This window comes from Dermacentor albipictus, chromosome 3, assembly GCF_038994185.2.
Source record: "Dermacentor albipictus isolate Rhodes 1998 colony chromosome 3, USDA_Dalb.pri_finalv2, whole genome shotgun sequence".
Classification (NCBI taxonomy): Eukaryota; Metazoa; Arthropoda; class Arachnida; order Ixodida; family Ixodidae; genus Dermacentor; species Dermacentor albipictus.
Genome location: NC_091823.1, coordinates 13,276,674 through 13,289,563, shown reverse-complemented (window position 1 = coordinate 13,289,563; position 12,890 = coordinate 13,276,674). Strand labels below are relative to the sequence as shown.

At 43.7% G+C, this 12,890-nt stretch overlaps 1 protein-coding gene across 1 annotated transcript in view; it reads left to right on the top strand.

Annotated features, from left to right (window-relative positions):
- The window catches only part of LOC135898831 (beta-galactosidase-like), a 39,383-nt gene extending 27,113 nt beyond the window's left edge, over positions 1 to 12,270 (top strand). Inside the window, exons 13-16 of the mRNA XM_065427992.2 lie at positions 2,765 to 2,872; positions 4,763 to 4,897; positions 5,366 to 5,602; positions 12,002 to 12,270. Coding sequence (XP_065284064.2) covers positions 2,765 to 2,872; positions 4,763 to 4,897; positions 5,366 to 5,602; positions 12,002 to 12,217 — 696 coding nt within the window. The 3' untranslated portion in view covers positions 12,218 to 12,270. The remainder of the gene's footprint in view (positions 1 to 2,764; positions 2,873 to 4,762; positions 4,898 to 5,365; positions 5,603 to 12,001) is intronic.
- The last annotated feature ends 620 nt before the right edge of the window (positions 12,271 to 12,890 follow it).

Below are 12,890 nucleotides of genomic sequence, written 5' to 3'. Positions count from 1 at the left end.
TAATTATAACCAGTTTATTAAGTATCACGAATAACTATCTAATAAATGGCTAATTAAGTACCATTAACTAGCATTACTTATTAATTACTTGATCAGCATTAATTATCAAGTATAATTAAGTAATGAATTGATAAGCTAAGTAGCTAGGCAGATAAATAAATTAATTAATTACCTAACAATAATTACTAACTGCTTAATTTATCAATGTACCAATAATTAACTTTTTAGTTAATTAATTAGTAGTCAATCAATTGATTACTTACTTAATTAGCTAATACTCAATTTATGCATTATTTGTTTAAGCATTAATTAACCATTTATTTAATGAATTAATTAACTAAATGGGTCAGTTGATTAATAAATTAATTATTTAGCTGATAATTCATTAATCATTGCAATTAACTCATTAAATAGTCACTCCGTTAATTAACTAAATAATTATAATTAGTTGATTGACCTCACGACTAAGCAATCAGCTAACTAATTAGTTCATTAGCCAGCTACCTGTTAATTAACCAACTTGCTAGCTAACTGTGAATTAATCAACTAACAATTGACCAAACATCTAATCGAAAAATTACTATGGAATTAATTAATTAATCAATTGATTAGCAACGCTTGTAAATAATGAGATAATAATTATATAATAATTGGCAGCTAACTAACTAATAAATAAGTTAATTAAGTAGTAATTGTTTATTTAACATGCGTATTAATTATTTGAGTAATTAATTAGTTATTCAATTAAATAATGCATTGCTTTTATGACATGCATAATTATTTACCCTATTCCCTTGAGTGACGGCTCATCGCGACGCTGGGGTATCCTCGGAACCATACACCCGCGATATAGGTTAGATAAGGTAGAAAATAATATCACGCGAAACAGCGACCATGATCAAACCCTGCAATAACTGTTAAACCCATAAGGACTATGAATGTAAACCGTTACCTCACCTGGTTTTTCCCAAATTTTACAACACTTTTCATGCAAAGTTGGCAACTGAAAGAAAAAGTCGCAAGGAGTTGAGAAATCAAGCAATCTACTAATAAGGGAGAGAGCCGAAGCAACAGCCAAACAAGAACGAAAAACGAAAATTAACAAGTTTAACCTTTGCTTGTTTATTTTATGAATTTATGAATGAACTATTTATCAATGAACATCTTTTTTATTTTAAAAAAATGTAGAGAACACCGCCAGAAGTGGAGACAGATTCCATGTGTTTTGAATTACACTTCTACCGTTATCAGTCTAACTACCTGACGTAGCCCCTTCTCGGCTATGCTTATGTGGCTGTTTTGCTAACCCTCCGCGGTGGGCACAGTACGTCTAGAATCGCACCGTCCTGCGCTCTACGCCGTTGTATACGGGACTGGCAGCCACGCATCGTTACGTAACTTTTCCAAATAACGATACGAGTCGGTTTTGGCACTTGGTAGTGCAATAAACGAGGGATCCAAAAGAACCGTGATTGTCCTGCAAACATATATTTCTCTGCATTTCTCCGGAGCTAATTAAAAGAAAACGCTACTAGAAATCTTTATTTTACACTTTCGCTTGTGTACTTGTTTTTGGCAGTGTTCTTCCGGCGCTTCCTTCCCACGCGAGTCCATTTGATGTGGTTCCTTGTTTGTCAAGGAAAGGAGAAGTCTATCTCACAGGCGTATACCTGCGAAATACACCCTATTTCGTTTCTCTTTTGCGGGTTCACGCGTTTTTAATGGCGAACGGTGGGCATTATTCACATTTACACTAGTAAAGGTAGCCCCGCCCCCCTCCCCTCACTCATTTGCACAGAAAAGTTACCTTGGGTTTTTGACCAGTTGGAGAAATTAATCGAGGACGCAGCAAAACGTGATAATAAAGCATCCCAAGCTTTGGCCGATCCGAACCAGCGAGGCTCGTGTTCGCGTTATCACAAATGCAGATCCATGAGCGTGCATACTTCCGCTAGAGTTCGTATTCGATTAAAGGTTTAACGTTCCAGAGCAACACTGGGGGGCTATGATAAACAGCGAAAGGCTCCAGATTGGTCTCGACCCCCAGTGGTTATTTCACCTGCAGCTTAATCTAAAGACACGATTATTGATTAATTAATTGAATATTTATTTGTTAATTAATTAATTAATTTATACTGCATTTCGCCTCCATATAAATGTGATCTCTCTGGGATTCGAACTTGCGACCTCGAGCGCAGCAGCGGAGCAACATAGCCACTGTATCACTGCGGAATATCTAGATTATGTGGTATTATCTAAAACAGCACCTGTGCGTCTGGAATAACTCATATGCCTGTTTAAGGCGGCAATTTTTCAAGTAAAAGAAAGCCGCACCCATTAATGTATACAGTGGACGTTTCTGCATGGATGTTCAAGCAGGAGTTTGTTAGCACATCGCCCTTCTTTTTTTTTCGCGCACATTTTGACAATTTCTGTAGAATTACGCAGCTAAACCTTGCGTATGCGTTTGCAAGAAATCTCAGGCCGCGTATAGCAACATCGCCGCAGGCGTGATGTGCAACGAATTGTGTAGAGACTGTTTCTTGCACGGAATTCGTTGCCTCAGTTATTAGATGTTCGTGGAAAACGGCGTTTCAGCGCCTGTCTCGAATTCGTGGTTGATAAAGGCGCTTCTCATTCGTGTTCAAAAATGTCCACCAACGTATATGCACGGTATAAGCCGTTGTCCGTAACTTCGCTATATTTGTTCGAGCTGACTAGAAAGACCGGTGCTGTTCATTTCTACTGTCGCGCACTTTTACAGGATCATGGTTTGATGTTCTACGAAGTGACTATCACGTATCAGCCGCATGTTCCTGCCCTGCTCAGTGTGGATGGAATTCGAGACGGAGGGCACGTCTACCTTAATGGTGTAAGTACGGTATATTAGTAAGGGTACAGCCGTATTAGAAACGTGCACCAAAAGCACTACACTAAGATCCGTGCGCTGAATCATGACATGTATCTTTGTTCTATTTACCAGAACAGGAATTGCAGGCGACATATAACGGACGCAGCTTTTGCGAGGAGGCACATTATTATTTTTTTTTACGCCTTTGATGCGTGCACCATATATTCAAGCAGCTCGGATACACTGTGGTTATTAATTTTGTGGCGAAAGCGAATTTTTTTCGGTGTGTATACTTCGAGAGTGTAATGTGAAAATCTAGTTGTACCCAGTTTTTCCTCGAATAGATATAGGTTCCGTGGCTCTGCATAACGTTCTCCCACTTCTGAATGCCCGATAGGCATATCAGTGACACGGTTACTCAGCGACTGAAGAGGGCAAGACTTTGGAGCAAGACTTTGGAGCAGACTTTGGAGAAGCAAGACTTTGGAGGCGGGCTAGTTGCTATTCCACGACTAAAAAAACCCTTTAAACTCAAGGGAGACGATGTTTCTATTGAGCTTGGAGGTCTTCTTAGTACAGGAAATGGAAACACGGTAGCTAGGAAACGCTTCTTGCGGAAACCTTTTGTAGCATCTTTGCGAAAGAGAAGTTCATTTTACGTCTCCGTGACTGTTGCTAGCAGGCACAGAAGGTAGACACTCAAGCCATCCTGTAGAGCTGTCGAGCATGGTGCTCGCGCCCGCTTTCAATAGTCGAGCGCGGGCATCGGCGGCATCCAGGCAGTTCTCGTTCGCACAGACACGAGAAACTGCATAGGTGGCGAGCCTGAGGACACTTGAACAGGGCTAGACTATACCGCCTCGGCTAGAGAGGTGGTTGGTCCGAAACTTGCAGGCGGACGCCCTCCGGTTTTGTGAAACGGGTGTGCAGGCGTCCCTCAGCCTGGCACTTGGTTGTTACAAGGGTGCCTGAAGAGGCTGTGCGAGTCCCGCAGCGTCTGTCGGGGTGACTGAGTATCGAAGCATATCGCCGAAAGGCGCACGTGTACGCGTGTGTTGTTCGTTAGTTCGGTCTCGCACACATGTTGGCTGGCCAAGAGCGTGCCTGACTGCAGAGGTGCCACTCGCGTATGCGTGTTTACGCATCCTATGTCGCGAACGGCCAACATGAAATCGCACAAGAACAAGTCTGGTTTCACACTTCAAACACGTCATCGTAATCAACCGTGTCGTGTTCTTTCCTTCTCGCGATTCAATTGACGGCTTAGCATGGCTATAGTATATAAACAAGTGATAATATAGGCGGCCGAGATTCGGTCACCGCTGCATTAATTAGCACCATCGTTGTGTTTCACAACTTCCCATCGCAAAAAGAAAAAAAAAGGAAATGATACAGAAATGCCTGGAAATTTGGGGTGACTATGTCATTGCTGGCACCCTTAGCTAAGGTAAGGCACCAGCAGAGCCAAATACAGTACGGTTGCTCACTGTGCTGAGTGCAGTATAAGCTGTACGCTTTGCGATTGATCATGACGTCATCAAATATCGCCATCAGTGTCACTGTTCGTGTCTATACCTTTCGGTAATGCGTTGTTGGTGTAAAACAGTACGGTCAGCTTATTCTAAAGCTTTCTATGAATATATGTCTCCGCCTCGCGTTGTATCGGTGGTATTTTCCGACATAGAAGAGGAAACGTTACAGTTGGCTTGTTTGCTGATTATTTGTTTTAACAACTGACGACCATGTAGCTAAATTTCGGAATGCATCAAAGCACCGCGATGCTGTGTACTCTAGCTCTGAGCTTTATGCCATATTTTACGCCTTGTTTTACAGCCACGTTACTTCTGCTTGGAGTCGTAGAATAGTCTTTGCGTTTATATTTCTTTCGCCTTTATATATTTTTTTCTGCAGGTCTTTGTGGATTCCGTATCCCGTGCGGAGAACAATACCGCCCTGCTGATTAAAGCGAAACTACACCAAGTACTGACAGTTCTCGTTCATAACGAGGGCAGGATCTCATCGGGGAAAGGCCTAAGTGAAAGTAAGGTGCGTGTATTCTGTATTCCCAATGTTGTTCCTTTATTACTTCGACCCAGTGAACACTCGGTGGTAATTTTGTGCGGTGTCATTTCCGAAACCTATGGTAAATTCCGCAAGAACGTGAAAAGTATAATGGAGACACGTAAACCCAGATCACATTACGACACATGAAATCAAGTCTCAAATGACACTTAATCCGACGAAAGAGATTTTGCTCACGAAATTCGGTGAACAGAAGCGCACGAACCTTCTCTGCCATGAGAGACGACAAAAGTAAACACACAATAAGAAAGAAAGAAAGAAAGAGAGAGAGAGAGAGAGAGAGAGAGAGAGAGAGAGATTAGTTTGCCGATGGCTTGAGACCCACTTCGTGCGGCAAACATAGGAGCATGAATTTAACCAACAACAAGTATTTGAGAGTTGAACAGTAACGCCTGTGCTGCTCACTAAACTACCATTGCTCAATTTCGGCAGGGGATTGTCTCGAACGTGACGTTGGACAGACGCCTGCTGACCAAATGGACCATGCGGCCAGTTCCGCTCACCAACGCCATGTGGCTCACGAATTACGCCCAGATGCGCTATGTTCGAAAGCAGGCCTCTCTGAGAGCCGCCAGATCACCTTTCGAGTTGCGCGTTTTTGCTGCCAAGTTCGAGCTGCCTGCCTCCAAAGTCTACGACACGTTTTTGAGGCCTGACCAGGAGACGAAGGTAATGGCTGTAAGGACGCCACGCAACCATATATCGGATGTGCCCACAACATAGTTCAATTTACCGCGGACATCTCATTATGCTACGTACTCGGTGTCTTTAGAACTGCGTAACGTGGTTACACGCACGCAATGGTTCGTTCGAACCGCCAGTGCGCGCCCTGCAGAACCAACTCAGTTCGTGTAAGTATGTGCGTGTGGGTGTATGTATACGTCTAAGCGCAAGTCACTTAAAGCTCAACTTCGCGCTGGTTCCACGCTCGACAAATCGGTGCGAACATCGGATCATCATTAGAATTCTAGGCTGCCGAATCGCCGCATCCGGACCGACGGAAAGAGAGCAGAAACATCGCGCATTATGTCCAGTGATGTACAGTCGCGCAAATACATCGATTTCATATTGCTTCAGTATATCGACAGCCTCCCGGAGTGAATGTTCCTTCGTTTCGTGTCCTAACTGCGTTTGGTATCACGGGCTCTTTAGCAACGTACCGCGCAGAACAGAATCGTATCTAATGGTGCTCACTTGGATGTCTTTGACGAGGTAGTTGGTGCACTTCAGCTAGAATGATTGGCTTCGTGAATTAAGATAAAGCCTTACCTCGAAGCCGACTCCTATATTTACGTATTCAAATGCATATATGCTACTCAGAAATGTTGAAATACACAGTTTACAAGTTTTTCACTCAGCACCAATAGCAGATATCGCAGTTCTGCGAACACCATCTATTAGGGCATTTGAAACAAAAAGATTTAAGATACGAGTTAAAAGCTTAAGAGTGAGATTGTTGCAATGCCTACGATCGCTATGTACATGCCTTGTACCCACAAATCATTGGTACATTTAGCAGAATGCGATGTTGGGCCAGTTGGTTCATGCTTGAAATGTGGGTTCTGGCGCAGCTAAACTAAGTGGAAAGAAGAATGGACAGAGAGAGAACCACTTGCAACTGAACCTATCGCATAGAAAGACCCATATTCATACAAACAGGATTGACATGTGCACAACCATCCCGTGCACTACACGCGTGAAAAAAAAAATGCAGCATTATTGCTGTGCTTTCTCCGTGCTATCTCGGCTCTTTCTGTCCTTTCTTCCTTACACATAATTTTGCTGTGCCAGAACCCGCATTTCCGTAGTGCATTACTGAGTGGGGCGCAATACATCCATTTCGCACGTTTTGCATGATGTGTCAATGGGTGCAGTCTACTGAGCTGTCATATCAATTTTTATTGCTGAGTTACAGAGTTGTAAATTTATGCTGGTGCTTTTCTGAAGTTTTGCAATCATTACATTTTTTAAAAGTATATATATCCAAATGAAAAATGCACTTCCTACAGTCTGTAAATGATAACTTTTTATTTTCCTTTAAACAGCAATGTTGCGGCTAGGGTGGCGTTCAGGGCATGGAATCCACCAAGCCCATTAACAATTACGTCAAGTTGTAGAAAATGAAGGAAAGAGCGTTTATCAGCTTAGTTACACGGCTCCAGTGCGGAAGCCCACTCCATGCAGGAGCAAGTTAAACGTCTCAGTTCGCATCAGGCCCCTCTGTCCTCACTCTCGAAAAGTATCTGCTTTTAATCCCGTCGTATTCACTAAGCGAGTCGACTAGAATATCTGAAGACTGTCCAGCAACAAATCACCATCGTCAACTGCGTTGCAATATCACGCCTAGGCTATCCATAACCCGCAGTAACTCCGCCTCGAAGAAACTGGTTTGGAATTTGGGGCAAAAGAAATCATCCGGCGACACCTGGTTCGTTCGTCGTTACCCGCCCCGTTCTTCACTCAATCTGGTGAGTGAAGCACGGGCTGAGGACCTTTCGTAGAATCTTGCAACAGCCGGCTTACACGCTGTCTCGACGGCTGGATAAGTGCCGAGGGATGCGTGGTGATTTGACTCGCCTAATTAACTGCGCCTATCCATTCGTTATAATAGGAAACATTGGTTGCGCTTTCTAGACAATCACGTGTAAGAAGACAGGACAGGCGGTTCTTACATGTGATTGTCTAGAAAGCGCAACCAATTTTTCCTATTACAATGAACCAACTTGCCCAACAACGCATCCTGCTATCCATTCGTTGTCGTGGTTCCCTCCCGTTCATCATTTTCTCCGGTTTCCCAGTAATGGTGGAATGAGCACTTTTAGTCGTTGTCCACGCCGCGCTGACGTCTACTTAGGAGGTACGCGTGGTTTGACACGTGGCAAGCGTTCAGTTAACCCCCTTGGTGGTGTTGTGACATAACAGCAACAAACCTCATCCAATTCCCCGCCCTAATAGATGCCGAGCGAAACGATGTCTCAATTGCCATGCATTTATAGATACATGTAATCTGAGAACTTGCTTATCGTATCTGTAGACAGAAGCCTATTCTGAGGTGAATCTTCCTTTTATCGCACAAGGACGCATAGAGAGGACGAGCGCGGCCGAGGTTGGCGCTCATCGCTCAATCACATCAACTTATTACCCCGGTAGAAGCGCCGTGGTTGACCGATCTGCGCTAATAATTTACAGGCTCGAGCCTCCTGCGCAGCGCACAGATGAGAATACCAGAATCTGTTGGCTCTCGGGGCTGCACGGAGGGGTATCGATGTTTACCGATAGTTCGTGCGGCAAGCCTGCCTGCCCTTATCGACACTTGACGGTTACTTAGCGGTTAACAACGCGTTAATGTGTGACGCGTTATCTCCGGTTACCCTACGGAAGTCCCCGTGAGGTGGGCAACGTCCTACGTCACACAGATCAGCCGCTGCCGGAATTGACGATATAAAGAAAGATGAAATGGCGCACTTGGCCGGCGTGCTCTGCAAAAACGTATTCTGCGAGCCTCATTTTAACGACATAATTATTATCCGACGAATGTGTGGGGATAGTTTGTTCTTGCTTAAGGACATTATAGTAATGTATGATAAGGGCCCCAAAAAGGTGCACTTCTAGCAGTTATTAGAAATCGACTTTCTTCTCGTAAACGCAACACATTTCTTCAAGACGGGCACACAAGTATCATCATAAAGGCGCTGTCCCCCTCGTTTCACAATTATTTCAGTAAAGTAAGTAAGTCCAATTTTTATTTTGTGAGCGAATGATGAGAAGACTTTAGCTATACAATACACCACTTTCGCCTCAACTGTCTTCAGTCTATTGTGCTCAGTTTCGTTTCTTTTTTCTCAAGTGCTACATAGTATGTTCCACGAATACACAAATGGCCCGTTAACTATAATATTTGATTTGTGCATTAGCATGTGACTGTAAAGTGGAAGAGGGCAGCGACATGAAGAATGGAAGCCAAGTACTTTTGGAAGTAAAGATTTTGGCCTTTGGTTATTCACACGAAAGCCGGAGCCGTATACACTGGTAGATTGATCCGTGAGTTAATTTATTTAATTAATTTATTTAAATATAGTGCAGCCCTAATTTAGGGCTTTATCAGGAGTGTGAAACGTTACACAACATCAGTAAAAAGACAGCGAAGCAAATTGAATTGAACTAAGTGTCATTGAAAAGCAAACACATGTACAAAAAGAACAATAATACAGATGAAAAAATTTACATGTTAGAAAGGTGATCGCCACTGGCAAATAAAACTCGTTTAGTGGTAAGTAACGAGTGCTACCGGGCAAATAATTCCAAAGCTCTATCATGCGTGGAAGAAAACTATGTGAATGCGTTGGTACGTACGTGCAAAAAAAAAAAAAGGTCTTATGTTCAAAGCGTGGTAGCTATGGGGACAGCTTTCTTTTTTAAAAGCGGTGTGGTTACAGTCATAAAGGTCAGAAGTGTAGTGATTAATTGCATGTCAAAATTTGAGAGCTTCGATGTGGTAACGCAAAAGCAATGGTTTCATGTTCAGTTATTGCAAAGTCTGTGATGGTAAGAAGCTGTGGCTATAGTTTTGGCAAATGAAACGAATGAATTTTCTTTGAACGTTTTCGAGAGAGCTTATTTCACAGTATTTCGAGTGGTACAAAACCACGAACGCATAATCTAGAGCGGGGTGAATTAGTGTATTAAACAGGGTGTCCCAGCTATCATGCACCAAGATTTTAAAATATGCAAATACCAGGTAGCTGGACAGAACCAAAGTAATGTTGTTTGCCGTCGCTTGAAGATACTCAGATTAGTTTTCGCGTTCCACCGAATTGCATAATTATTCCTAATTAAGTAATTCTCAGATATTATAATTAAATGAAAAGTGTCAGGGAGGAAGTTATAGACCGACATGAAAAACTCCCGATACAGCTTTCTGCTGCTCAATACGTGCTATATACAAGTCATTTTCCGAACGTGAAAGAAGCCCCGCGACTGGCCGCTCGAGGCACTTTTTTCGCGCGCATTTTCTTGCTTCTTTCACGCTCTGAGAAACACTGTTATGTAGCACGTATTGAGCAACAGAAAGCTGTATCGGGAGTTTTTCACATTGCTCTACAATATTTTCATTGACAATTTTAATCTATTATAGGTATAATGTTTGGGAAGATGATTAATTAAGACTAATTATGTAATTTGACGGAACGCAAAAAATAACCCGAGTATCTGCAAGTGACGGAAAAGAACATTACCGTTGTTCTGTCCAGCTAAGTGGCATTTGCATACGTTTAACTCTTGGTGGATGATAGCTGGGACACCCTGTATAAAAGCACTTTAGTATCACGAGGGGTCTTAGTTAAAGGGTGGCGCAAATAGCCAAGTTTTTTTAGTACTCTTCCGTTTACATAGTCGATGTGGTTATACCAAGAAAAATTTTTCTGTTACGAACGCCTAAATATTTATATTTGGACACTAGCGCCATTCAAAGAATAAAAAAAAAAGCTCCGTCGGTTCGTAAATGACGTCACGACTATTTTACTCCACTTGACGTTCATTTGCCATGTGCTGTGTTTTACACCAAGCACAAAAAGACACAAGAGATTGGACAAGACGGTAACATTCATCAGTGGAATTAATGGTTTCATGTACACAGTCACTGCATGGATGGATGGATGGATGCGAAACTTTAATAAGGTCCTGAGGTACGCGACTCAGCGCGCTGCGGGCCGCTCCCACGTTGGGACAGTCAGGCCTTGCCCGACCGCCGCATCGTGGGCCCTCTGGACAGCCCATAGTTGTACCCCGGCATCAGGGCTCTTCATAGTGGAGAGCCACTTGTCTTCATTGATTTCTTCTGTGCCTCGTAACGAGGGGCAACGCCAGAGCATATGATCTAGGCTAGCGATGTCATTGCAATGCCTGCAAGAACTAGTGGCATAGCTGTCGGAATAAATTTTGTGGTATAAAGCCGGGCTGCGATATGAGCCTGTTTGCAGTAATCTGAGGGTCAATGCCTGCGCTCTATTTAACTTCTTGTGTGGAAGGGGAAACTCTCTCCTGCCGAGATAAAAGTGCTGCGCAATTTCGTTAAATGTGGTCGGTTGATCTCAATTCTCCACCGCTGCGGGCCGGCGTTACTGCATAAAGCCAAATTTTAGTTAAAGGACTATATATTAAAATAGTAAAGTCCGGATCCCCGAGGAACGCCGGACGTGACGTCAACAGGGGACGATTCTACTTAATTTAAGGAAACGAATTGTGAGCGACAATGAAGAAAACTCGCTATCCAGGAAGCAAGGCAGAGGTTATTAAGTATGGCGTTGAGTTTTACCAGTGGCTTAGAATGGAGTACAGAGTCAAAAGAAATTTAGATGGCTTGCACTCGCAGACGGTTCGTTTCTCGCGATTCAGAACCATACTCGTTTATTTCTACCTGGTGGCCGCGTCATTTTTTGCAGTGCCTGGTAAGACGACTCGCCTCCGTAAATGGCTGTCAGAAATATCGGTGCTCTCTAAGAGCTAGCCGCTTTGAACTCTTGCGTCTCTTCAAGGTCTGCGATCAGTGCCGTCAATGCAGCGCAGTACACTGCTTGCAAAAGTAATGTCGTATACAAAATACCCCTAAGTTGCCAACAGGTTTATATCGGTCAGACCAGACGGTGTTTTATTGAAAGGGCGCGTGGGCACAATTTGGCCGTAAATAACAATGCGGGGGGCCACCTGGCAGAACACTGTAAACGTCACAATTGCCGTCCGTATCTTCGCGACACCAGGTTTCTGGCATGGTCTAGAGATAGACTAGAACGGGAGATATTAGAAGCTTTTTACATTGCAAAGGCCGAGGGCACATGCATTAGTTGCCCTTCAGTGACGCTTACCGAAAAAGAGATAACTTTTCTGAAGAGATAGGGAGGTCATGATGTCACGATGGGCCATTCTTGGATGCATCTATTTAAAGTTCTGTTTCTTCAAAAAACATTTAGTTGGAAGTAGCGCCTTGTCTGTCGTACATGTTGTTCTTTCGTCCGCGTCTTCGTAGCGCTCTTTCCATCAAGCGTGTAATCCTGCTTCGCGCAACTTTTGCAGGGCATTGCGTTTCTGAACGGCTTCAACCTGGGTCGCTACTGGCCGGCGAGGGGACCGCAGAAAACTCTGTACGTGCCACGCACGCTGTTCAGGAAGGAGAACCTGCTCGTGCTCATCGAGCTCGAAGGGGGCTTCCACCGCGGCGGCGAACCCCCCATCGTCCAGTTCGTGGACACACCAGAGCTCCATGGCACGGTCCACAAGATGGACGAATAAGCGGGACTAAATTTGTCTTTTTGATACAGTAAAGAATCTATTTTACTACGGAAGTTTGTAACATGCACTAGTGTTTCTCAATGTGTAGTTCGTGGGCTCTCATGGTTTCTTGGTCGTTGTGAGAACCGAACGCAGCGTTTGCCAAGGGATACAATAAAACTATAGACAGCCATTCTTCTGCTACGTTTCTTTGACTAAGCGGCGTACGAACGACAAGCTCCGTGAGCATCGTGCGCAGGCACATTTTTTTCTTTAATTACACGTCATCGCGCGCTGGGTTTTCGCGGGGTCCAGTCATCTGGCGGGCTACTGTAAGCGATGCCAACGCACACTTTTATTTCACGGCACACGTGTTTTAATTACAGCACATGACTTCACAAGTTTCACCCGAACGTTGTCATACTCATTTCTGGAATAAGCGCGCAATCAACGTGTATTCTCAACCGATAACTTTTGTGGTTATCTCTTCTATAATATGCCTCGATTTGCTGAGTCAGCGGAATCGGATGTGAGGGGAAAATGGTACATGTCCCATAAGCGCTGTTTTCAAATATCAGAGTAATCGAATTGACAAGGATACTTTAGTGACGTCGCGCTGAACATTGCGTTACCCAAGAGTGAAAGCATCCTGAAAAGTGATTAATTAAGAGCAGGAAGTCCGATTTCCACAGCG